Source organism: Xenopus laevis, chromosome 2S, assembly GCF_017654675.1.
Source record: "Xenopus laevis strain J_2021 chromosome 2S, Xenopus_laevis_v10.1, whole genome shotgun sequence".
Taxonomy (NCBI): domain Eukaryota; kingdom Metazoa; phylum Chordata; class Amphibia; order Anura; family Pipidae; genus Xenopus; species Xenopus laevis.
Window position 1 is genome coordinate 25,632,472 of NC_054374.1, and position 25,339 is coordinate 25,657,810.

General features: G+C 42.7%; 1 protein-coding gene across 1 annotated transcript in view; it reads left to right on the top strand.

Moving 5' to 3' along the window:
- The window catches only part of LOC108708875 (immunoglobulin superfamily member 11), a 145,393-nt gene extending 121,207 nt beyond the window's left edge, over positions 1–24,186 (top strand). The window contains exons 2-7 of the mRNA XM_041583496.1: positions 13,756–13,919; positions 14,248–14,455; positions 15,862–16,017; positions 19,790–19,912; positions 20,370–20,517; positions 20,866–24,186. Coding sequence (XP_041439430.1) covers positions 13,756–13,919; positions 14,248–14,455; positions 15,862–16,017; positions 19,790–19,912; positions 20,370–20,517; positions 20,866–21,310 — 1,244 coding nt within the window. The 3' untranslated portion in view covers positions 21,311–24,186. The remainder of the gene's footprint in view (positions 1–13,755; positions 13,920–14,247; positions 14,456–15,861; positions 16,018–19,789; positions 19,913–20,369; positions 20,518–20,865) is intronic.
- The last annotated feature ends 1,153 nt before the right edge of the window (positions 24,187–25,339 follow it).

The following is a 25,339-nucleotide window of genomic DNA, read 5'->3' on the forward strand; positions in this document are numbered from 1 at the left end:
TGGGATAGCAGGTATAGTAGGGAGAGATGGTGCCTATAGTTACATTGGGATAATAGTCTCTGGGAAGGGAGTGTGACTGTGGGATAACAGGTATAGTAGGGAGAGATGGTGCCTATAGTAACAGTGGATAATAGTCTCTGGGAAGGGAGTGTGACTGTGGGATAGCAGGTATAGTAGGGAGAGATGGTGCCTATAGTAACAGTGGATAATAGTCTCTGGGAAGGGAGTGTGACTGTGGGATAACAGGTATAGTAGGGAGAGATGGTGCCTATAGTAACAGTGGATAATAGTCTCTGGGAAGGGAGTGTGACTGTGGGATAGCAGGTATAGTAGGGAGAGATGGTGCCTATAGTAACAGTGGGATAATAGTCTCTGGGAAGGGAGTGTGACTGTGGGATAGCAGGTATAGTAGGGAGAGATGGTGCCTATAGTAACAGTGGGATAATAGTCTCTGGGAAGGGAGTGTGACTGTGGGATAGCAGGTATAGTAGGGAGACATGGTGCCTATAGTAACATTGGGATAATAGTCTCTGGGAAGGGAGTGTGACTGTGGGATAGCAGGTATAGTAGGGAGAGATGGTGCCTATAGTAACAGTGGGATAATAGTCTCTGGGAAGGGAGTTTGACTGTGGGATAGCAGGTATAGTGTAATAAAATTACCTGGGCATGGTGTGGGGGGACGGCAGGGACGCCTGCCGCCCCCTCGACGGGGACGCCCATCACGCCGCGCTGCTCCGGTGCCGGCTTCCTAGCGCGCGCGCGCATGCGCACTCGGATTTAAAGGCGCAGGCGCGCTGACGTAATGACGTCAGCGTGAGAGGCGCCAAATTCAAATAGTATTTAAAGGGCATTCCCACAGGTTACCATTGCCCGTGATAGGATTGAATTCCTGGTGCTTCTGAGCTGTGTGCTATTGTCTGATTCTGCCTGATTCCTGTTTTGACCCCTGCCTGGCTATTTTGACCATTCTGAGTTCTGGATCCTGACCTTGCCTGCTTACGACTACTCTCCAGTTTAACCCCTTGATTGATCACCCGGTTTTGACCCTTTTTGCCTGTTTGACGATTCTTGTTTTCTGCCTGCCTCGACCCAGCCTGTTTGACGATTCTTGTTTTCTGCCTGCCTCGACCCAGCCTGTCTGACGATTCTGCTGCCTGTTCCGTTTGTACCGTGACCTTCGGCCCAAAAGACTCTGCTACCTGCCGTGCCCCTCTGCTAGCCAGAACATCTCGCCTTGTACCCCTCGTTAAGTCCAGGTGGCACCCAAGTAAGCTGAGGGCTCCTCCCGAAGCCCAACGGTGGTCACACTACTGGTGAAGCCGAGCCGAGACCAGGGTACTTGGCACCTGTTCTGGTATTGGGTGCCGGCCGTGACATTATCACGGGCCATGGAGGACGAAAGTCACGATGAAGCTGCTGCCGCTGCTGCTCCTCCAACTACCACCGAAGTGCTTCTTACTACATTGTTACAGCGCTTGGAGGATCATGAACAGAAGCAAAATTACCTCCTACAGGGTTTTCACAACCTAACCCGACAGCTGGAGGGTACGCAAGCTTCACAGCAGCAACCTGTTCCGGTTCCTACACCTTCTGTGGGTTCCTCTGCCAATTGGGGTAACTCATCAAAACCCCATGAACCAAAAATTGTGTTCCCCGAAAGGTTTAGTGGGGATCGCACTAAATTTTTTGTTTTCAAAGAGGCATGTAAGCTGTACCTTAGTTTTTTCCCTCATTCTTTCCAATCAGATGAGGAGAAAGTAAGGTTCATAATGACCCTACTTTTGGGTGACCCCCAAGTTTGGGCCCTCAGGCTGCCTTCCTCTGACCCTGCTCGTTTTTCCCTAGATACTTTCTTTAACAGCATGGCCATTCTCTACGATGACCCGGATCGTGCATCGTCTGCCGATACCGCGATTCGTAAGTTGCGCCAAGGGAAAAGGGATGCGGAGGTGTATTGCACCGAATTCCGCCGGTGGGCAGTGGAGACTGGGTGGAATGATTTGGCTCTAAGGAGTCAATTCCGGTTGGGGTTATCTGATTCTGTAAAAGATAGTTTGGTTAATTTTCCCCTACCTTCTAATCTGGACGACCTCATGTCCTTCGCCATCCAGGTAGATAGAAGGCAAAGGGAGAGAAGGGGTGAGAGGAGTACAAGCTTCTCAGGGGTTACTAATTTTAGATCTAATGTGGTGACCCATGTAAAATCTTCTAACCCCTCTGTGCTTCTACCTCAGGAGGAGCCTATGCAATTAGGTATATTCCATTTAACTCCTGAGGAAAAGGCACGCAGGCGTACTCAGGGTCTTTGCATGTACTGTGGTGAAAGAGGGCATTTTCTGAACCAATGTTCTAAGAGGCCGGGAAACTCCGAAGCCTAAATGGAGAAGGGGAGCTCCATTTGGGTGCAGGAGTTTCCTCTCCCCAGTCTGCCTCCAAGGTTTTGTTACCGGTTAAACTAACCTGGCCTACAGGCTCTGTCAGGGTGTCTGCATTTGTGGATTCTGGGGCAGAGGGTAATTTTCTGGATACTGCTTTTGCCACTAAATTCTGTATCCCTGTAATTTCTCTAAGTGCTCCCATGAGAATAATGGCAGTGGACAGAAGACCCTTAGGGTCAGGTGTAATTTCCAGGGAGACGGTAACTCTTTCCATGTGTATAAATAACTTGCATTGTGAGGAGATAGCTTTTTACCTCATAGAAGGTGCTTCTTCTCCTCTTATTTTGGGGTTACCATGGCTCCAGAGGCATAACCCTCTGATTGACTGGGTCTCCAGGGAGGTGGTTCAGTGGGGTACTATGTGTGATGGAGTATGTGTTCCCTCTGTAGTTGCAACTACATCGCTTGAAGGGTTACCTGCTGCATATGCAGAATTCGCAGATGTCTTCTCTAAAAAGGCAGCAGAAACCTTACCCCCACATCGGCAGTATGACTGCCCAATTGATCTGGTTCCTGGATCTACTCCTCCTCGTGGTAGAACCTATCCTCTTTCATTGCCCGAAGCCTAGGCAATGAAAGAGTATATAAAGGAAAATCTAGAGAGGGGTTTCATCAGACCTTCTAGTTCCCCTGCGGGGGCGGGGTTCTTTTTTGTTGGGAAAAAAGATGGTAGTCTTCGCCCCTGTATTGATTATAGGGGGCTCAATAAGATCATCATAAAAAAACGCTACCCTCTCCCTTTAATTTCTGAACTCTTTGATCAGGTCAAAGATGCTAAAATCTTTTTCAAGCTTGATCTTAGGGGGGCTTATAACCTGATCCGTATTAGGGAGGGTGATGAGTGGAAGACTGCATTTAACACCAGGGATGGCCACTACGAGTATCTCGTTATGCCTTTCGGCCTCTGTAATGCCCCTGCAGTGTTTCAGGAGTTTGTTAATGACATCTTCCGGGACCTGCTGGGGATCTTCGTAGTGGTCTACATAGACGACATTCTGATTTTTTCCTCTAACCTGAAAGAACATCAAAATCATGTTCGTGAAGTCTTACGGAGGCTAAGGGGAAATAATCTTTATGCGAAACTAGAGAAATGTACTTTTGGGGTTTCTTCTGTTCAGTTTTTGGGGTTTAACATTTCCTGCAAGGGTCTAGAAATGGATCCAGGCAAGGTGAGAGCAGTCCTGGATTGGACCCAACCCCTTTCGTTACGTGCAACCCAAAGATTTCTTGGTTTTGCTAATTATTACCGTCAATTCATCAGAAATTTTTCCCTCATTGTGGCCCCCATCACTAATCTAACTAAAAAGGGCGCTGATCCCAGTATATGGCCCCCTGAGGCCGTTCAGGCATTTGAATTCCTCAAAAAGGAATTCAGTTCTGCCCCAATCCTCCGTCACCCCGACACTGCGCTTCCTTTTATTGTGGAGGTTGACGCTTCTGAGGTGGGAGCTGGGGCAGTCCTTTCTCAAAGGCACCCGACTACCAACAAGTTACATCCCTGTGCTTTCTTCTCCAGGAAGTTTTCTCCCGCAGAGGTGAATTATGATATAGGTAACAGGGAATTGCTGGCAGTCAAATGGGCCTTTGAGGAATGGCGGCACCTCCTGGAGGGTGCAAAACATCTGGTGACGGTCTATACTGACCACAAAAATCTGTTGTATATAGAGGCTGCTAAACGCCTTAATCCTAGGCAGGCTAGATGGGCTCTATTTTTCACTAGGTTTAATTTTTCTTTGACTTTCCGGCCTGGGACTAAAAATACCAAGGCGGATGCACTTTCGAGGAGTTTTGAAGCAATATCCCCTGACTCTAGTGAGTGTACTCCCATCATTCCCAGGGAAATAATTGTTGCGACCTTGGAGTCTGACCTCTCTTCCTTACTGTCCCCTTTACAGTCATCAGCTCCTGCTGAAACCCCATCTGGTAGATGGTTCGTTCCCGAGGAACTTAGGGAACAAGTGTTAAGGGAGGTTCATGATTCTAAAGTGGCGGGTCATCCAGGTATTACAAAAACCATTTCTCTTTTATCCCGTCATGTCTGGTGGCCTTCCTTCAAACTGGATACTAAAACATTTGTCATTTCCTGTCCAGTCTGCCAGAGGTCTAAGTCTTCTCATCATCTGTCCCAGGGTCTATTAAACCCCTTACCCGTTCCAGAGAAACCATGGTCTCACATTTCCATGGATTTTATTGTGGAGTTGCCTCCTTCTCAGGGTAAGACAGTGATTTGGGTGGTGGTCGATAGGTTCAGTAAAATGGCTCATTTTATTCCTCTTCCACATCTCCCTTCTGCTAAAACCCTGGCTGACTTATTTATTACTCATATTTTTAAGTTTCATGGTTTTCCTGTAAATATTGTTTCTGACAGGGGGGTTCAGTTTGTTTCAAGATTTTGGCGTGCTTTCTGTTCCTTGGTGGGTACTGAATTATCTTTCTCTTCTGCCTATCACCCCCAAACTAACGGTCAAACCGAAAGGGTGAACCAGTCCCTTGAGCAGTATCTCAGATGCTATGTGTCCGATAACCAGTCCACATGGTCCGAACTGCTACCCTGGGCAGAATTTGCATACAATAATGCTACCCATTCCTCCTCTGGAGAGTCTCCTTTCTTTGTTGTCTATGGTTTGCACCCCAAAGTGTTTTCTTTTTCTGACTGTAATTCCCCTGTACCCTCTGCCAATTCTTCTATCCTGAAATTTTCCGAAATTTGGTCTCAAGTTCATAATTCTTTATCCGCAGCTTCCCTAGCTCAGAAAAGAGCTGCTGACAAATCCCGTAGGGAAGCACCCCAGTACAAGGTGGGAGATTTAGTATGGTTGTCAACAAAGAATATCAAGTTGAAGGTTCCCTCTCATAAATTGGGTCCTAGATTCATTGGTCCATACCCCATCATTGCAATAATTAATCCGTCTTCTGTCCGTCTTCAATTACCTCCTAATTTCAAAATTTCTAATTCTTTCCATGTCTCTCTGTTGAAGCCTGCCAGTGATTCTCGTCTTCTGTCTGTTTCTCCCCCAGTGTTGGTTGAAGGTCAGCCTGAGTATGAGATCCAAGAGTTCCTCGACTCCCGCCTCGTGAGGGGTAAGTTACAATATCTTACCAGGTGGAAGGGCTTCGGTCCTGAGGAGAACTCTTGGGTCTCAGTTGATGACATCAAGGCCGACCGCCTCAGGAAGCAATTCCACTCTAAATTTCCTGGTAAACCTGGGGGTCCAGTGGCCCCCCCTAGAGAGGGGGGTAATGTAATAAAATTACCTGGGCATGGTGTGGGGGGACGGCAGGGACGCCTGCCGCCCCCTCGACGGGGACGCCCGTCACGCCGCGCTGCTCCGGTGCCGGCTTCCTAGCGCGCGCGCATGCGCACTCGGATTTAAAGGCGCAGGCGCTCTGACGTAATGACGTCAGTGCGAGAGGCGCCAAATTCAAATAGTATTTAAAGGGCATTCCCACAGGTTACCATTGCCCGTGATAGGATTGAATTCCTGGTGCTTCTGAGCTGTGTGCTATTGTCTGATTCTGCCTGATTCCTGTTTTGACCCCTGCCTGGCTATTTTGACCATTCTGAGTTCTGGATCCTGACCTTGCCTGCTTACGACTACTCTCCAGTTTAACCCCTTGATTGATCACCCGGTTTTGACCCTTTTTGCCTGTTTGACGATTCTTGTTTTCTGCCTGCCTCGACCCAGCCTGTTTGACGATTCTTGTTTTCTGCCTGCCTCGACCCAGCCTGTCTGACGATTCTGCTGCCTGTTCCGTTTGTACCGTGACCTTCGGCCCAAAAGACTCTGCTACCTGCCGTGCCCCTCTGCTAGCCAGAACATCTCGCCTTGTACCCCTCGTTAAGTCCAGGTGGCACCCAAGTAAGCTGAGGGCTCCTCCCGAAGCCCAACGGTGGTCACACTACTGGTGAAGCCGAGCCGAGACCAGGGTACTTGGCACCTGTTCTGGTATTGGGTGCCGGCCGTGACATATAGTAGGGAGAGATGGTGCCTATAGTAACAGTGGGATACTAGTCTCTGGGAAGGCAGTGTGACTGTGGGATAGCAGGTATAGTAGGGAGAGATGGTGCCTATAGTAACAGTGGGATAATAGTCTCTGGGAAGGGAGTGTGACTGTGGGATAGCAGGTATAGTAGGGTGAGATGGTGCCTATAGTAACAGTGGGATAATAGTCTCTGGGAAGGGAGTGTGACTGTGGGATAGCAGGTATAGTAGGGAGAGATGGTGCCTATAGTAACAGTGGATAATAGTCTCTGGGAAGGGAGTGTGACTGTGGGATAGCAGATATAGTAGGGAGAGATGGTGCCTATAGTAACAGTGGGATAATAGTCTCTGGGAAGGGAGTGTGACTGTGGGATAGCAGGTATAGTAGGGAGAGATGGTGCCTATAGTAACATTGGGATAATAGTCTCTGGAAAGGGAGTGTGACTGTGGGATAGCAGGTATAGTAGGGAGAGATGGTGCCTATAGTAACATTGGGATAATAGTCTCTGGGAAGGGAGTGTGACTGTGGGATAACAGGTATAGTAGGGAGAGATGGTGCCTATAGTAACAGTGGATAATAGTCTCTGGGAAGGGAGTGTGACTGTGGGATAGCAGGTATAGTAGGGAGAGATGGTGCCTATAGTAACAGTGGGATAATAGTCTCTGGGAAGGGAGTGTGACTGTGGGATAGCAGGTATAGTAGGGTGAGATGGTGCCTATAGTAACATTGGGATAATAGTCTCTGGGAAGGGAGTGTGACTGTGGGATAGCAGGTATAGTAGGGAGAGATGGTGTCTATAGTAACAGTGGATAATAGTCTCTGGGAAGGGAGTGTGACTGTGGGATAGCAGATATAGTAGGGAGAGATGGTGCCTATAGTAACAGTGGGATAATAGTCTCTGGGAAGGGAGTGTGACTGTGGGATAGCAGGTATAGTAGGGAGAGATGGTGCCTATAGTAACATTGGGATAATAGTCTCTGGAAAGGGAGTGTGACTGTGGGATAGCAGGTATAGTAGGGAGAGATGGTGCCTATAGTAACATTGGGATAATAGTCTCTGGGAAGGGAGTGTGACTGTGGGATAACAGGTATAGTAGGGAGAGATGGTGCCTATAGTAACAGTGGATAATAGTCTCTGGGAAGGGAGTGTGACTGTGGGATAGCAGGTATAGTAGGGAGAGATGGTGCCTATAGTAACAGTGGGATAATAGTCTCTGGGAAGGGAGTGTGACTGTGGGATAGCAGGTATAGTAGGGAGACATGGTGCCTATAGTAACATTGGGATAATAGTCTCTGGGAAGGGAGTGTGACTGTGGGATAGCAGGTATAGTAGGGAGAGATGGTGCCTATAGTAACAGTGGGATAATAGTCTCTGGGAAGGGAGTGTGACTGTGGGATAGCAGGTATAGTAGGGAGAGATGGTGCCTATAGTAACAGTGGGATAATAGTCTCTGGGAAGGGAGTGTGACTGTGGGATAGCAGGTATAGTAGGGAGACATGGTGCCTATAGTAACATTGGGATAATAGTCTCTGGGAAGGGAGTGTGGCTGTAGGATAGCAGGTATAGTAGGGAGAGATGGTGCCTATAGTAACAGTGGATAATAGTCTCTGGGAAGGGAGTGTGACTGTGGGATAGCAGGTATAGTAGGGAGAGATGGGAAGCAGTATCGCCATTGTATCATATTTGTCCTACATTTGCAATTTGTAGTTTCTAAGTAAACCCCTGTGTGAGTTGTCAGAGTTGTACATTACCACTATATTTGGAGGCATTATTATACTGATACTGACTCTTGATTGGGTTTATTCCTTCCATTCAGAAAAACATTGAATGTGTTGTAAGTGACATTACTGTAACATGCATCTTCCAAAACATTTTACAAGTTTAAAACATAATCTTGTTTGTAGCTAATCTGGGCTTTTGTGATCACATGACGTGTAACGGCACTTAATTTTGTGCCGGCATTGGCACTATGACAGGTTCTGCCCGAAGCGTGGAGTTAACCGTAGGATGATCATTTGCGACACACGGGCTGGGCTGTTAATTACTAAGAAATCTTAAGCCATAAAATCTTTTAACCTTTCAGGTCATCACACGGCTCATTAAACAGAAGGAGCTGAAAGGGAAGATTCTGCCTTTGCACAGGTTAATGTATAGAAACCTTCCTGCACTTGACAATCAGAAGGAACATAAATGGGAGTTTTTGGTAAAATGTAACAAAAAAGTAAAGTTTTAAATAGAGCAGAACTAGTTCTGTGTTTTTTCCCCCATTCTTCGCTTTAAAAATGTTTTTTAAAAATACTGATATACTAAATCATACCAGTTCTTTAAGGGTTGGGGAGCCTGGGTAATACTGGTAAATGTTCTCTTTCCTAATTGGCTGAAGAGGGAAATATTACATGTATCCCTTAATATCTTGGAATGAAAAAAAAAAGAATGAATGTACATAGCACATATGTTCTCTCATCAATTTTTTTAAAGGTTTACTCATCCTTTAATAGTTTTGGGGACCATGCGATTCTTTTTCGATTTGATCTGCTTTATATTTATTTAGTGCAGATTCAGAAACTTTACTGCAATAGGTGATTTTTGTGTTTGGGGGGTGCAATCACAGTTTCTACATGGGGTGCTGGCAGGGTAAATACAGGGCCAATTTAATGTATAATACCCCAGAACACACAGCTGGATAAATCCTCTAAATGAATAAAATCCTCCTATTCCTGCCCCAGTGGAGACTATACTCCACCCTGTATGTCGACTAATAAAAGAAAATGTAACTATAAGCAGCTTCCCAATATTCAATCATTAAACCTTCTTGCTAGTTTTATAGATATGTGTTAATGGCATTGGCTGGTGCCTTAACAACTTTTCACCCCCTGTCATTTTACCTTTCCTTCTCCTTTAAGTCATTATCAGGTTTACGCTGAGCCGAGCATTGGATGCTGGGAGTTGTTGTACGATGTTTCTGCCATAGGGGATAACACTCTAAGAAAATTATTTTTAACCCCTCTGCTTATCAGAGGAGGGAATAAAATGGAAGATTGCTAGAAATTAATCAGCAGAGGAATATAGGAACCCTCTGGCCGGCAGTTAATGCTTAAAAGCCAAGTTATTTAATTTAGGGAATATACTGTATATGGGGTGCTGAGTTGCCCCAGGCCTGTTTTTCTATTGCTTTACACTTCCCTTTTAATACTTTCTCTGTAGCCATAGCAGATGGGCCCAGTGTCACACAATGAGGACCACAATGAGGAGCCACATTCATTTAAATATATATATATATATGTATATATATAAACTCATCAATGTTTTATCTAAGTAAAAATAAATTCTTAGCTCACCATCTGTGTGCTTTTCGTTTTTGCACTCTCATTACATATGGGCACCTCCATGAGCGTCAGCTTTGACTGAAAAGCCACTTGCTATCAGCAAAATGAGAGATTTAAAGGCACACTGTCATGGGAAAATATGTTTTTTCAAAAGGTGTCAGGTGATCCAGCAGACTTCTGCACTGAAATACGTTTTTCAAAAGAGCAAACAGATTTTTTTATATTTTGTTTTGAAATCCGACAAGGGCTAGACATATTGTCAGTTTCCCAGCTGCCCCCAGTCATGTGCTCTGGTAAACTTCAGTCACTCGACTGCTGCACTGCAAGTTATAGTGATATCACCCCCCTCCCCGCCCCCCCCCCAGCAGCCCATCATCAGAACAATGGGAAGGTAACCATATAACAGCTTCCTGGTAGATATAAGAACAGCACTCAATAGTAAAAATCCAAGTCCCACTGCAACTCCTTCAGTTACATTGAGTAGGAGAAACAATAGTCTGTCAGAAAGCAGTTCCATAGTGCAGCACTGGCTCTTTCTGAAAGAACATGACCAGGCATAATGACCCGAGATGCATCTACACACCAATATTACAACTAAACAAATACACTTGTTGGGTTAGGAATGACATTTTCTATGGTAGAGTGAATTATTTGCATTGTCTTTTTTAGAAATAAAAACTACACCATAAAAATCAGAATGCCTTTAAACTTGTAAGTGCTTTTCAGCAGCAAGACCCCTTGTCTTGGAGGTGTGCTAGCACCCAGAGGGTTAAATCAACGGGCATGCTACAGGCAAGCTGCTATTAGTCAGAGCCTACTAATAGCAAGATATAGAATAAGGGGCATCCCTGTACTGCTAAATGAATCATATTTTATTTGTTATATATTACTGTGTTCTCCTATTAAGTCATTATAAAATTCTGAGTACTGAGTCCCCCACGTTTTCTAATTTCTGCCTTGTCTTGGGTTTAAGAAATAAATTAAGGGTGTATTTTAAGACCAATATATTCAAAAAAGTATATCATATATTTATCAAAGTGGCCGGCCAGGAAACACAATAAGTAGATAATCAGTAAAATTACATAAAAACAATTATCAAGTTACTCCAGGTAGGTAGTCGCTCATTTAAATTTTAATAATAATACAATATATACTGCTTGGTTATGATAGGTGCTTGCCCCAATTATAAAATACTAATGAAGGCTGTGAGTTAAAGTTCTCCAACTTAGAAAAGTTATTTTGTGTTTAGGGTGTGAGTTGTAATTCTCCAATTCGGTGAATCGGTATAGGGTACAAGGTACTTCTCTCAGTGGATTATCAAGATAATTTGTATAAGGCTGTAGGTCCCCAAAGGGATTTGTTGGGGCATCCCCCACTCCCTCTTTTTTTTCCAGCTGTAAAAGACCCCCAAAATAATTGGATTGATCTCACCAGATCCTGCGTTCTGGTCTTTCCTTGAAGGCACAGCCGTAGACTTTTAGTGATAACCAGCCTGTTCACGATTTCTCCACTTTGCAGGTACCTTTTTCCCAAAGAACCAAGATGGCGCCTGGTTCACTTCAGCGTGTGCATTCCACTGTGGAGCGCAATTCTCCTAATCTCCTAACGATTTCCACTGTTTTACCGATTTTCATGGTCTTCGCGATTTAACAGTTCACGAAGTGCCGGCAAACTGCCGATTTTCACGATTTTTTCGATGTTGGGGTAAAAACACAAAAAATAATGATCCAACCTAAGGAGTGACCCCACCCTGGTGCTACAACGTGTTTCGCCTCTATAGGGATTTATCAAGCAGTTAGAAACCGAAAGTGGTGTTACACCTCACTTTAAATACCTTAATCTTAAAGGCAAACTGTCATGGGAAAAATATTTTTTTTCAAAATGAATCAGTTAATAGTGCTGCACTGAAATCCATTTCTCAAAAGAGCAAACAGATTTTTTTATATTCAATTTTCAAATCTGACAAGGGGCTAGACATATTGTCAATTTCCCAGCTGCCCCAAGTCATGTGACTTGTTCTCTGATAAACTTCAATCACTCTTTACTGCTGTACTGCAAGTTGGAGTGATTATCACCCCCTCCCTTTCCCTCCCCAGCAGCCAAACAAAAGAACAATGGGAAGTTAACCAGATAACAGCTCCCTATCACAAGATAACAACTGCCTGGTAGATCTAAGAACAACACTCAATAGTAAAAACCCGTGTCCCACTGAGACACATTCAGTTACATTGGGAAGGAAAAACAGCAGCCTGCCAGAAAGCATTTCTCTCCTAAAGTGCAGGCACAAATCACATGACCAGGGGCAGCTGGGAAATTGACAAAATGTCTAGCCCCATGTCAGATTTAATAATTGAATATAAAAAAATCTGTTTGCTCTTTTGAGAAATGGATTTCAGTGCAGAAGTCTGCTGGAGTAGCACTATTAACTGATGCGTTTTGAAAAAATCATGTTTTCCGATGACAGGATCCCTTTAAAGGGACCACATCCATAATAAACTACAAAAGTATCTAGTATAGGTAAATCTAAAAACAACTGGACTTGCTGAGTAATCAATGAAGATGTTTCACTACTCATCCGAGCAGCTTCTTCAGTTCAACTGACTGGTGTGGGAAGTTTTCGGCATATAAACATTTCCGCTAATCCATTTACAATGGCACATTGTAACTCTTCAAAGAGGTGACATCTGAAGAAATTCACAGAGGTGTAGATTCTGTGTAGTTGTGATAGGATTATCCAATGTGTCATGCAACTCCCAGAAAGAGGTGTTATTACATCAGAAAAATGTCACATTCAGCTTAGAACAAACACATTAACCTACAGAAAAGGTGATAACTCAAATCTACTATTCAACCCCTTTGGATAAAGGTATTCAAGTTAAATAAATCTTCTTGGGTTTACAGATAAGGAGGAGTTCATTAAATGGGGAGGACAGAGGGTGCAATGTAATTAGAAAAGATTACTTGGTAAATTTCCTACTTTTCCCACAGTTATTCTGAGGAACCAAAAAGATAGGATGACACATGAAGATTCCCAGGAATATTTATATCTGTTTCTTGGGTTAACAGATAAGGAGGAGGTCATTGTGTGAGGAGGGCATTCAATGTTGTGTAATTTGGAAAGATTTCTTGATTAACTTTCTGCTTCTCCCACAATTATTCTGAGGAACCCAAAAATAGGATCACTCATGAAGGTTCCCAGGAATGTTTAGGCTAGTGTCTTGGATTTATGGATAAGAAGTTCATAATAAGGGGAGGGTATCCATAAACCCAAGACACTGGCCTAAACATTCCTGAGAACCTTCATGAGTGCTCCTATTTGGGAAAGATTACTTATATTCCTGCTTCTCCCACAAAGATTACTTATATTCCTGCTTCTCCCACAATTATTCTGAGGAATCGAAAAAATAGGATCACACATGAAAGTTCCCAGGAACATTTGTGTCCGTGTCTTGGGTTTGCAAATAAGGAGGAGTTCATTATATGGGGAGGGCACTGAATGTGGTGAAATTGGAAAGATTACTTGATTAACTTTCTGCTTCTCTTATAATTATTCTGTGGAGTCAAAAAAAATAGGATCACACATGAAGGTTCCCAGGAGTATTTATGCGTGTGTCTCGGGTTTACAGCTAAGGAGTCATTCATTATATAAGGAGGTCAGCGGGTGTGATGTTATTGGGAAATATTACTTAATTAACTTCTTGCTCCTCCCACAATAACTCTGGGGAGCCAAAAAAATAGGTTGACACATGAAGATTCTCAGGATCGTTTATACCCCTCTAAATGGTATTTACGGGATGTGTATTGTAGTCACAGTTTAAGAAACCTTGATATTGTACCCAGGATTTGATATGATTTTTAAATCCATAGATACATGTTGTGTATTGTGACGAGTGAGATGACAAACAGCAGTGTGTGTGGAGATCAATAGGGTGGGATTGATGAGGGGGTTGAACCAGAAATCCCTTTGAGCAAACGGATGAAAGTAAAATTTCCCTTTTGGTCGGCAGGTTTAGTGACGGCGCTGCAGGTGATCATGGAAAAAGAGAACATTCAGGTATCGAGGGGTCAGTCGGCGGCTCTTTTCTGCTCCTTTACTACGAGCGCGGCCCTCACCAACCTCAACATCATCTGGACAGTGACTCCACTCTCCAACGCTAACCAGCCTGAACAGGTAGGAGGAAACCCTGAGCCAATGAAATCAAAGGCACATCATCATGGACTATAGTGTAAATCACGTTTGTGTAGAATATTAGTGAACATTACTCCCATAACCACCCTGCTGTTGATCAACTGTACACTACCATCTAGCCTGGCCTACAACTTGGGTCAAATAAAAGTAACTCCTAAGCCCTTAGTATCATCCATTACTTGTGTTACAGACTCCCCCTGTAAGCTGCCATCAAAGTGTTCTAGTCCCACCCACTGTTTGAGTCACAGACTTCCTGCCCCTCCCCCTGTAAACTTTTATTAGAGTACAACCTCTAAGTCTTTTTTTGCAGATTATTATCTATCAGGGAGGACAAGTTTTTACTAACGCTGCCCAGTTCCATGGGCGAGTTGGGTTTATGCACACCATGCCGAATACCAATGCCTCCATCTACATTAACAACACCCAGTTGTCTGATACAGGAACCTACCAGTGCATGGTCAATAACCTTCCAGACAGGGCCGTCCGAAATATTGGCGTTGTTGGATTTACTGTTTTAGGTAAGTGAAGGGCAATAATGTGAGAATACTGATGTTTTTGGAGCAAACTCAAATGCTCCATAAGTAATTACAAGGACCTGGTGGTGTGAAATATGACTACTAGCCTCTGTAATAGGTCCATCATGTCTGCCACCATGCACCTTGACATGACCAAGTTTTGGAAGTTCTGCAATTTTTTGTGAAGACAGTTGGGCAGAATGTATCCAAGATTAAGAGGAAAATCCCCCTTTTCACTTTTTTATATCAGCAGTGAAGAATATTTAATTTCCTCTACAAAAATGAATTATCCCTAATTGTTTATCTCAATTTTTGTATTTTATTTTTTATTTGAGAAGATAGTTGAGCAGAGCTATCAAAAAATTTATTAAAAAAGTTCACTTTTAACACAAAAAGTAAATACATGTTCATTAATCTGGCAACCATGCAGCTTGAGTTGACCATGTTTGAGAGGTTTTAATTTTTTTTTTTAAATCTGTAAGGAAAGTTGGCCAGATTTCCCTTATTCATCATCATTTTGAAGCATTTCATCCTTGGTGAAATCACGTGGGGAAAAAGTTGTGTGAATTTTTCATAGACTTGAATTGCGTTAAATTTTTAATTACAGTTGACTCATTTGGAGCAGACATGCATGACTTTGGCTATAGGATAGAAAGTTTTTTTTTTACCTGGTTGGACCCGAAGGTTTGGTGGGGGAAGAGGGAAAAGGCCTTGATTGCTAAATAAGATTATGAAAAAGACATATAATATTTTAATGAAATTAGATCATTTGCATTTGTTGAAAAGCTGTGAAAAACTTTCATGAATTTATAACTTGAATTTGATTCCATGCTCATTGTATGGAAGGGACTTGAAAAGGTTCATTGATAAAGGAACGTAAGATAAGATATGTTAATATGAATAAATTTGTTACAGCAGCGCCACCTGCTGGTCAGTTTCCCACCAGTCTGACCACCAAGTAGTCAAGGAAGTTGTCAGGAGAAAGAAAGAGCAGCTGCTCTGATGTTCTTCTGCTTAGGAAAAGTTTTGAGAGAGGTTTTTAATTTTTTTCCTAAGCAGAAGAACATCAGAGCAGCCTCTTTCTTTCTCCTGACAACTTCCTGGTGGGAAACTGACCAGCAGGTGGCGCTGTTGTAACAAATTCATTCATATTAACAGTAAGTGTATCCCTTAATATCTTGGAATTAAAGAAAAATAAATAGTAAATGTAAATGACAAAAGTGCTTAGAATAGCACCCTCGCCATTACATTCACGTATAATAAAGGTTTACTCATCCTTTAAGGATTGGGGAGCATGGGTAGTACTGGTAAATTTCCTCTTTCCTTATTGGCGGAGAGGGGAATATTACTGTGGGTACAAGTCACATGATATGAAAAGTGCCATTTACTGTAGATTCCTCCTTTGGCAGTACCTCCTTCGGACCCACGTTGCAGCATTCAGGGTTCCCTGGATATCGGCAGTGACATCACTTTGGCGTGCAGCTCGGAGGAAGGGATCCCCAGGCCCACATACCTCTGGGAGAAGATCGACAACACCCCTGGGCTTCCACCTTTAGTAGCGCAAGGTGCGTATTAACCTGCTGCTTTTATATCAGTATCATATTTCATCGAATCTGATTTCAACAGTTTCCCTCATTTCTTAAAATGAACCTGAGCTAATTATTAAAGGGGTTGTTCACCTTTATATTAACTGTTAGAATGATCATCATCAGAGGGATATTCTGAGACAATTTGCAGTTGGTCTTCATTTTTATTATTTATGGTTTTTGATTTATTTAGCTTTTTATTCCAGTTTGCAATTTCAGCAATGATCTGGTTGCTAGGGGTTCACTACAAATATGAATAGAGGAAATAGAAAAATAAATAATAAAAAGTAACAATAACAATAAAATAGTTTTTGGCTGCTTGGGCCCCATTTGAAGCTGGAAATAAAAGGCAAATATTATTATTAAAAATAATAATGACCAATAAAAAACTTGCTAGGCCATTCTAAAACATACTAAAAGTTAACCTGAAGATGAACCATCCCTTTAAGACCCTTTACTGCTTTTTTGCATCTTTTTCTGGCGTTGCTGCTGCCAAACAATTGTTTTATCCTTCTCCTTAATTCTTCATCCAAATACGCCGATCGGTGGAAGCTGCTGACGGAGATGTAACTGGCGGAGCGTAAAATTAACGACTCTGAGCGTATAATAAATCATACTAATGTTATAGATTGTAATGATTCACGATGAGAGAAATCCCGTTAGAGGAATATGAAATATCTTCTTTTGTACTGGGCTCTGTATCGTCGCGATTTATATGTGGCAAACAGCGAAGGGGGTCGCAGGGCGAATCCAGACAATGTGCGTTTCGTAGTCACATGGTACAGCACCTGAACATGGATATGTCAGCTGACACGTTACATGGTGTACTTATTATTTCTATAACAGATTATTAGTAGCAACCACTGGAACAATGTATCATTTAATGTTATCACAGGAACAATGTTATTGGCTCGTACCAGGGCTGCTCAGTGGGCCCAGCTTATATAATTACAGAGATGTCAGCCCTGCACAGTGCATTTCCCATAAGTCCTTATATAAAGAAGAATTTTGGGTGGATACACCTAATGTGGGGGGCAGAGATCTCAGCAAAGCCTTGCACAGTGCATTTCCCATAAGTCCCTATATAAAGAAGACTGTTGGGGGGATACAACTAATGTGGGGGGCAGAGATCTCAGCAAAGCCCTGCACAGTACATTTCCCATAAGTCCCTATATAAAAGGAAATGTTGGGGGGATACACCTAATATGGACGGCATAGATCTAAGCACAGCCCTGCACAGTGCATTTCCCATAAGTCCCTATTTAAAGGGGAATGTTGGGGGATACACCTAATGTGGGGGACAGAGATCTAAGCACAGCACTGCACAGTGCATATCCCATAAGTCCCTATATAAAGGGAAATGTTAGGGGGATACACCTAATGTGGAGGACAGAGATCTAAGCACAGCCCTGCACAGTGCACTTCCCATAAGTCCCTATTTAAAGGGGAATGTTGGGGGGGATACACCTAATGTGGGGGACAGAGATCTAAGCACAGCCCTGCACAGTGCATTTCCCATAAGTCCCTATTTAAAGGGGAATGTTGGGGGATACACCTAATGTGGGGGACAGAGATCTAAGCACAGGCCTGCACAGTGCATATCCCATAAGTCCCTATATAAAGAGGAATGTTGGGGGGATACACCTAATGTGGGGGACAGAGATCTCAGCACAGCCCTGCACAGTGCATATCCCATAAGTCCCTATATAAAGAGGAATGCTGGGGGGATACAACTAATGTGGGGGACAGAGATCTCAGCACAGCCCTGCACAGTGCATTTGCAATAATTCTAAAGCAAATCTCCCCATGTCAGCTATAAATGTAAGTGCCAAAGTGTCTAATTGAAATGTGAATTAACTCCACCTCTGCTGCTGCCGCTGCTGTTTTCTTTCTTTCTTGGAAACCCTGAGCAGCCAATAATACAGTAGAGCAGTGATCCCCAACCAGTAGCTCGCGAGCAACATGTTGCTCTCCAACCTCTTGGATGTTGCTCCCAGTGGCCTCAAAGCAGGTGCTTATTTTTGAATTCCTGGCTTGGAGGCAAGTTTTATTGCATTAAAACCAGGTGTACTGCCAAACAGAGCCTCAATGTAGGTTGACAATCCACATAAGGGCTGCTAAATGACCAATCACAGCCCTTATTTGGAACTCCAGGAACATTTTTCATGCTAGTGTTGCTCCCCAACTCCTTTTACTTAAGAATGTTGCTCACGGGTTGTAAAGGTTGGGGATCCCTGCAGTAGAGCAATTAATTGATAGGTTTAGTGGCTGCAGCTGCTTTTCCACATGAAAAAATGTTTATTTTTCTTTGTATGACACCTTCAACATGTAATATAATGAAATAGAAGCCTGGGGGTACTGTCTAATGTCTCCGTCTTGATGGATTTTCCGTGCTTTCACTTGTGGGGAGAATTCATCTCGGTGTCGGAGCGAGAGAGCCTTTCTGTGTTATATCTCACAATGCGCATTTATATAGGGAATTGCAGTCACACATAATGTCATATAATCCAAGTGCAAGACGCATATTATGTATTCCCAGAACATAAATATATAATATACTGACACTAATGTGGGCACATGAGGTTCAATGTTGAATTAGATATACAGAATGCTGTCCTTTATTGTATAGGTTACAGACTAAAACTGAATTATATGCATCTAACCAGGTGCACCTGCACCCACCCATGAACAATGTTCCTGACCTACTATAACTACCCAACCCCAACAACTTTGTCTGCAACTCAGCCCACTACCTGCCACCCAGCCTAAACCTGGAAATAGGGCCATATTATGGATAAGGCGATCAAGGTAACCCTACCTGCATATAGTAACATTGCAAGACATCCATCAAGTTCAACCTTTTAAATCTATTTTTAATCTGCCTAACTGCTAGTTGATTCAGAGGAAGGAAAAAAAAAAATTCCTTCCTGACTGTAAGATGCAATGAGATTAGTCCCTGGATCAACTTGTACTATGAGCTATCTTCCATAACCCTGTATTCCCTCACTTGCTAAACACCATCCAACCCCTTCTTAAAGCTATCTAATGTATCAGCCTGTACCACTGATTCAGGGAGAGAATTCCACATCTTCACAGCTCTCACTGTAACAAACCCCATCCCAATATTTAGCTGGAACCTTTTTTCTTCTAATCGGAATGGGTGGCCTTGTGTCAGCTGGAAAGACCTACTGGTAAATAAAACATTAGGCAGGGGAGGCAGTTCGGGGAGATTAGTCGCTCCGAAGAAGAGGAGATTTGTCGCCTGGCGACTAATCTCCCTGAATCTGCATGTGTGCCCTGACCCTTAAGTGCTTCTTCTGCAGCATGAACAACCTCAACTTGGCCAGTGTTTCCTCATAGCTAAGATTTTACCTTTTACCAGCTTAGTTGCCCTTCTCTGGACCCTCTTTAATTCAATAATGTCCTGTTTGAGCACTGGAGACCAAAACTGTACGGCATATTCTAGATGGGGCCTTACCAGGTGGAAGAATGACCTTAGTTTAGAAAGCAGTCATGTGGGGCACAGCAAAATCCAAATATATCACACACCGCTCCCCCACTGCATATACATTGCCTTTCTACCAAGCATCTTCTATATCTCCTGATGTACATTGGCATAGTCAAAGAAATGTACCTCTACACCCACCAATTAGCATATGGGCTATGGAATTGTTTCCTAATAGAAAGGAACCGGCTGCTCGTTGTGCTTTTGTGGTTCTTCTAATTAAAAACTGTACTTTGTCCCTCACAGACCAATTTCAAGGGACAGTTTTGCTGAAAAACATAAGCACTGCATCCTCTGGGCGGTACCAGTGTCTGTCATCCAATCTGATGGGGGCCAGCACCTGTCTCATTGACCTGCAGATTGTGGCACGTAAGTTCTGCTTAAACTACAAGGTGTAACTCTGAATTCCCATTGTAGATGTTGAGTTACAATATCTAAGTTAAGATAACTCTAGGCTCCATAAGAAGGATCATCTTCATTTTTATATCCTCATAACACGTGATTGTTTAAAGTAGACCAAGCAAAAGTCTAAATGGATGAGGTTACAAAAGCTGAAGCATTTGTTCATCCATGGAATTCTTCTGGTCCAACTCTTCCAATGAGCAAACGAAAAGAGATATTGGTTTCAGATGTTAATGAATCATCCAGACATTGAGTACTCTCCTCTATTCACTAGGGGATAAAGTTATATCACATACTCAGGGGCATCTAACATTTTGCTACTGTTTCTAAACCAACTTTGCCAAATTCAACCTGTGGTCCCAATTACCTGGCCACGTCCATATCTGATGATGAAATTATATTGATTATTCTTTTGTTTCCTCAGCTAAGCACCAAAGTGTGAGCCTCATTGCTGGGGCAATAGCTGCAGGACTGCTGATTCTAATCCTCTGTATAGTGGTCATGGCTGTGGGCTTATTCTACTGGAGGAACAAGCACAAGGAGGAGGAGGAAGATATACCCAATGAAATTAGGTAATTGTACAGGGAACTAATGTATTTTAAGGGATAATGTACCCCTACTTTAAATGATAAGGATATTAGAAGTTACTGAAGGGTTCTTTGACCATATAAAGGCACAAGGCTGCAGGCTGAGTTATACAGGGAACTCTGACTATGACTCATGTATTATAAGGGATGTATTTTATAGATTTTTATAGATGCCTCTCCTGCATTATCAGGATATAGTTTTCTATTTATTGGTGTGATGTAATATTATAACTGTACCAGTATATTACTTACATAATACTACATCACAAGTAAAGATTTTATTAAAAAAATATTTGAGGTTTCCATTTATAAGTTGTTCTGTTCCTTTTCTAGAGAGGATGATCTCCCTCCAAAGTGCTCATTAACTACCAAAGTCTATCACCCTGATGCCTCCTTTTCTGAGCAGGACACCCTCACCTCTACCAATACGTACAACGGGAACTACTGGAACAGTACTAAGTCCAATTACTCCACTGGCTCTTATGTTCATTACAACTGCAATGGCTGCCGCCAATCAACTTCTCGCTCAGTTACCGGTCCTATTCGGTTAGCGTACGCTAATGGTGGACAACCACCTCCTGGTCCCCCAAAGACACTGGTGGTGACTGCAAACACTGCCCCTTCTCCCAAGACTGGATCTAGGAGCAACGGCACAGTAGGCAGAAAAGCCAAGCCGTCCCAAACTAGGTCTTACGCAGTGAGCCAGGCCACACTGGAGAGAATAGGTGCCGTGCCAGTGATGGTTCCAGCACAAAGCAGAGCCGGCTCCTTGGTATAGGAGGGTGTGCAACTTTCTCTTATGATGAAGAGAGCATGGTTAGCATGTGGGATGTTAGAAGCCATCCTTGCTCTTCTGTCTTTTCATCCAGATGGTTAGTTATACGCAAAGTGCTGGAACGGACCAGTCTTTTGCTCACCAGAGAGATGATGAAAAATCCCTGGGACATGGATTAACCAGGGGAATGTGGACTGTTTTGCAGAATTCATCCTTGCAGTGCCAAGCACAGCCGTAAGGGCTTCCAGCGCAGAATAGCTTATGTGCCTCCCTTGCTCCTTCCCATGTCAACACACACTGACTCATTACTGGCTTTACTTTTGTACCACCTGCCTTGATTAGAAATATACTTGTTTTCTCTGTAGATAATGATGGTGCTATGGAGTCTCCACTGAACACCAGCTAGCATTATCTGAACTGTGTTCCTTTATGACCATAAAAGGTCAACCCCCCTTTTCTCACTCCAGCACTTTAGTAGGATCCATCTAGAGCACCAGTCAGCAGGCATCTATTGGAAATAACCATAGCCAGGCAGGTACCTCTTCCTAAAGAATTTGTGGACCATGAGCAGAACTGAAAGTATTTAGAAACAACAACACCGTTCAGTGATGTATACGCTTTAGAGAATGTTCAAAACCCTTGGGAGCCGGAGTTGGGGGGGGGGAGTGAGGCGTTGGAGACCTCTCTCTCTCCGGCAACCAATGCATTTCATGCTGGTATCCTGTGCAGAGATGATGTGCAGTGAAACTCAGTAGTGCACTTATTATTTTCCCGCAGTCTTTGATTTATCAAGTGGCAATCTGTAACTGTCAGGAATTCTGCAATCCAACTATAGACACACCTCCTTAGTCATCAACTTGTATTCATGTCTATGTCACATGGGGCACACTCATCAAATAAGAAAGAGAAAATTCGTACATAAATTGTCCTAATGCTGCATTAAAATTCAGCAGTTGACTTGTTTTTCTTTTTGAGCATAGTTCTCATTTTTTTTTTGATAAATGTGCCCCATATGTTTTTGTTACAATGTTATTTTTATTTCATTGGTGTCGTCCACTTAACCCAGTTTAGGATGATGGAGCTGGAATCTTCAATTTAAATGCCTTGAAACCCCCCTACCCGTCCCATCTTGAAACACTGGAAAACTCCTATTTGCAAGAGATGTGGCCTTTGTTCCATCCCCAACAAGTTTGGTGATGCAATAAATCATTAAGTAGATTTTTTTTCAAGGGGAACGTGCTCTAGTTAAAGCAAATTAATTATTTCTATTGGTAAACACTCAGAAGGACTATGCATTTCCTTTCTAAAAAGCCATACTAACAGGATTGCTGGCAGGTTTATCTTCATGTTTAACTCCATAAAATTGCATTTGTGTGAACTGAGATGTTTGGATGAAGACTGTCAATGTTCTGATGAGTGCTACAATATTCTTCAAACAAAAGATTAGGTGGCATTGCATTTGAGAGGCTGTCAACATCTTTCAGTCATTTTACGAAACATTCTTTTTCCCTTTGAAATGGTTTCATGATGCCATGACATTGGTATACAACTAAATAAATAGTGTTCATATTAGAAGAACCATTGTCTATACAATGGCTGTCAATCTTAAAGAATCAAAGCCTTAAAGACAATTACAAAAAAATATCTCCATGTCATCCCTTAATCTGATTTCCATGGAATGACGCTTTTTCCCAGAGCAACATGGGGCTTGGTCAAGCTAATGTACTGCCAGTAATGACCCTTCATTAGATACTGAAGAAGGGAATCAAACCTGGAAATTCAGGCTGATGTTCTTCCAGAACAAATAGGATCTTCTAAGGATGATGGAGATATATTTTTTTAATTGTGTTACTTTTGAAGACACAATACTTATTTAAGGCAGAAGTTTCCAAACTGTGATGGATAAGAGGCTCAAACATCCCTTGTGTTGAGATTTGATGTTAAATGCTTATTGTCTGTCACGTTCTAAATTGTGAAGGCTAAAGGGCCCATCCCTTATTTTGACATTTTGCTAGTTGCCTTGCATATTACTAGAACTATAGCAGGACTTGGATGATGGTTAAACATTAAAGATGGTTCTTACCAAGGGTTGAGCTCCAAAGGGGTACTTGAACCTCAGCAGTATGAAGACCTCTGCCTTAAAGTAGGTATAGGCAAGTCAGTAACATCTCATGCAGGAATTATTTTCTGGGGTCAACTTGTAACCTAGTAAGTATTTTTAAGACCCAACAAAGACAACTTACTGCATCTTCTCAACACAATAGCATCATCCTGCCAGTGGAACGGTAATAGACCTCTCACAAGCCTCAGAGCCCAGCGCTGCTTAACTTTTTTCTAACCTATGTTACAAAAGTTCACTTTTGCACTCAGGGTTATGGATGTCTGTGCTTTTCGACACAGAGCTGGAACATTAATTAATCAATCACTGACTTGTTTGGTTCTTACTAACAAGATTCTTAGCAGATCATTTAAGGAGTAATTTTAAGCTAATGGTCCTTATTGCTTTGTAGATGGATCTAAACAAGACTACTTTATATATACAAAAGAGCAGACGGATCTGGCTGTATTGATGAATTTGGTGCCAGATGCGTCAGTTAATCCCATTCCATCTGTAGGTGGGGCTGTTCCCAGAACATCATGGTGAAGAGCAAGCATTAATAATTGACAATGAATAAAGTGTACTGAGAAACTGTACCATTTCCCCTTCTTGCATTTTGCCTTCCCCCTAGAAAATATGCATTTTGGTTATGTAGAAGAATGAATAATACCAGAGGTGCATATTTCTGTTTCTTGTAATGAATGAAAAATGAAGCTAATTATTTGTAGCAAGTGTTCACAATTAAAATATAAAGCCACCCATGAGGTGGAGCGCTTCCGCGGATATGACTTTGCATGGTAGCATACTATTAAATGAATGGATACATCTATTGTTATGGGGAAATGGGTTTAGACTTATTTTGTTTACTTATGATATTTGAGGTCCCTCAGCTGGATTTGTTGCACTGATCCCTTTTGTAGGACACGGAGATGACCATATATTGAGTCCTTTTCTGTTCAAGCAGTGGTAATTTACCACTATATAGTTTTTTTGGAGGGGGGGCTAAGGCTATACAAAGTTTGTTAGGCCTTGTTATTTTTATAAAGTAGTTTTAACAGTCTAGGGACCACCAGCTCATCTAGAAGTGCAATATCCAACGCACCCAACAGATTTTTCAGCTTCTAAAAAAGCTGAAGGGCCAGTGGTGGGGCAAATTTGATATGTGTTTCTGTTGCCATCTTGCAACAAAAAGTCTGGTCTTACTGTTGCCTTTTCATTCAAGTCTCAACTCTTTCTTCTTGTCTGACTGTTGCCACCTTCTCAGTTTTGTCCTACTATTTCTGTCGCCAATTTGCCTTAACTTTTACCATCTTACACTTCTGTTGCTGTAGTGCTCTGTTATACACCACCCATCCTTCCAACAACTACTCCTCTGCAGGGCTCCATTATGCCTGAGGCTTGGATCAACAACCCCTGTTTGTACCCTATATAGTTAGCTCCATCTTGAGAGTTTTGGGGATTTGTTCTGCTCTCAGAGGAACTGAAATATGCATGATTCTTTAAGAAGACCCTTCATTCTCCAAGAGGTTCCCAAACTGTGTAGCATTATCTCTTGGGTGGCCTCAAACAGAAGTTGAGTTGCCTAGTCTGAAGGCCACAGAGATAAGATTTAGCATAAATGCCTCTGGATTATCCTGGATATGTTTAAAACACTGTTGCAGGGTAACTTGATGGGTGACTTTCATAGAAAAAAGTCTGCAGACCCTATACCCCTGGAACTATAGCAGGGTAACGGATACCCCATTGTTTCTATATATCTGTAACCTTGTTATGAGCTAAAGGGGCCCAGCCTGAAAGCCAGTTTGAGGAAGATTTAGGGTGAGTGTTTATTTGCTGCATTGGTTACCCCTGGGACCACAAAGGGATTGAATAAAACATTGACCCTAAATCGTTCAACACCATTATCTCAACAGTTCCAGCTAAATCAGATTATA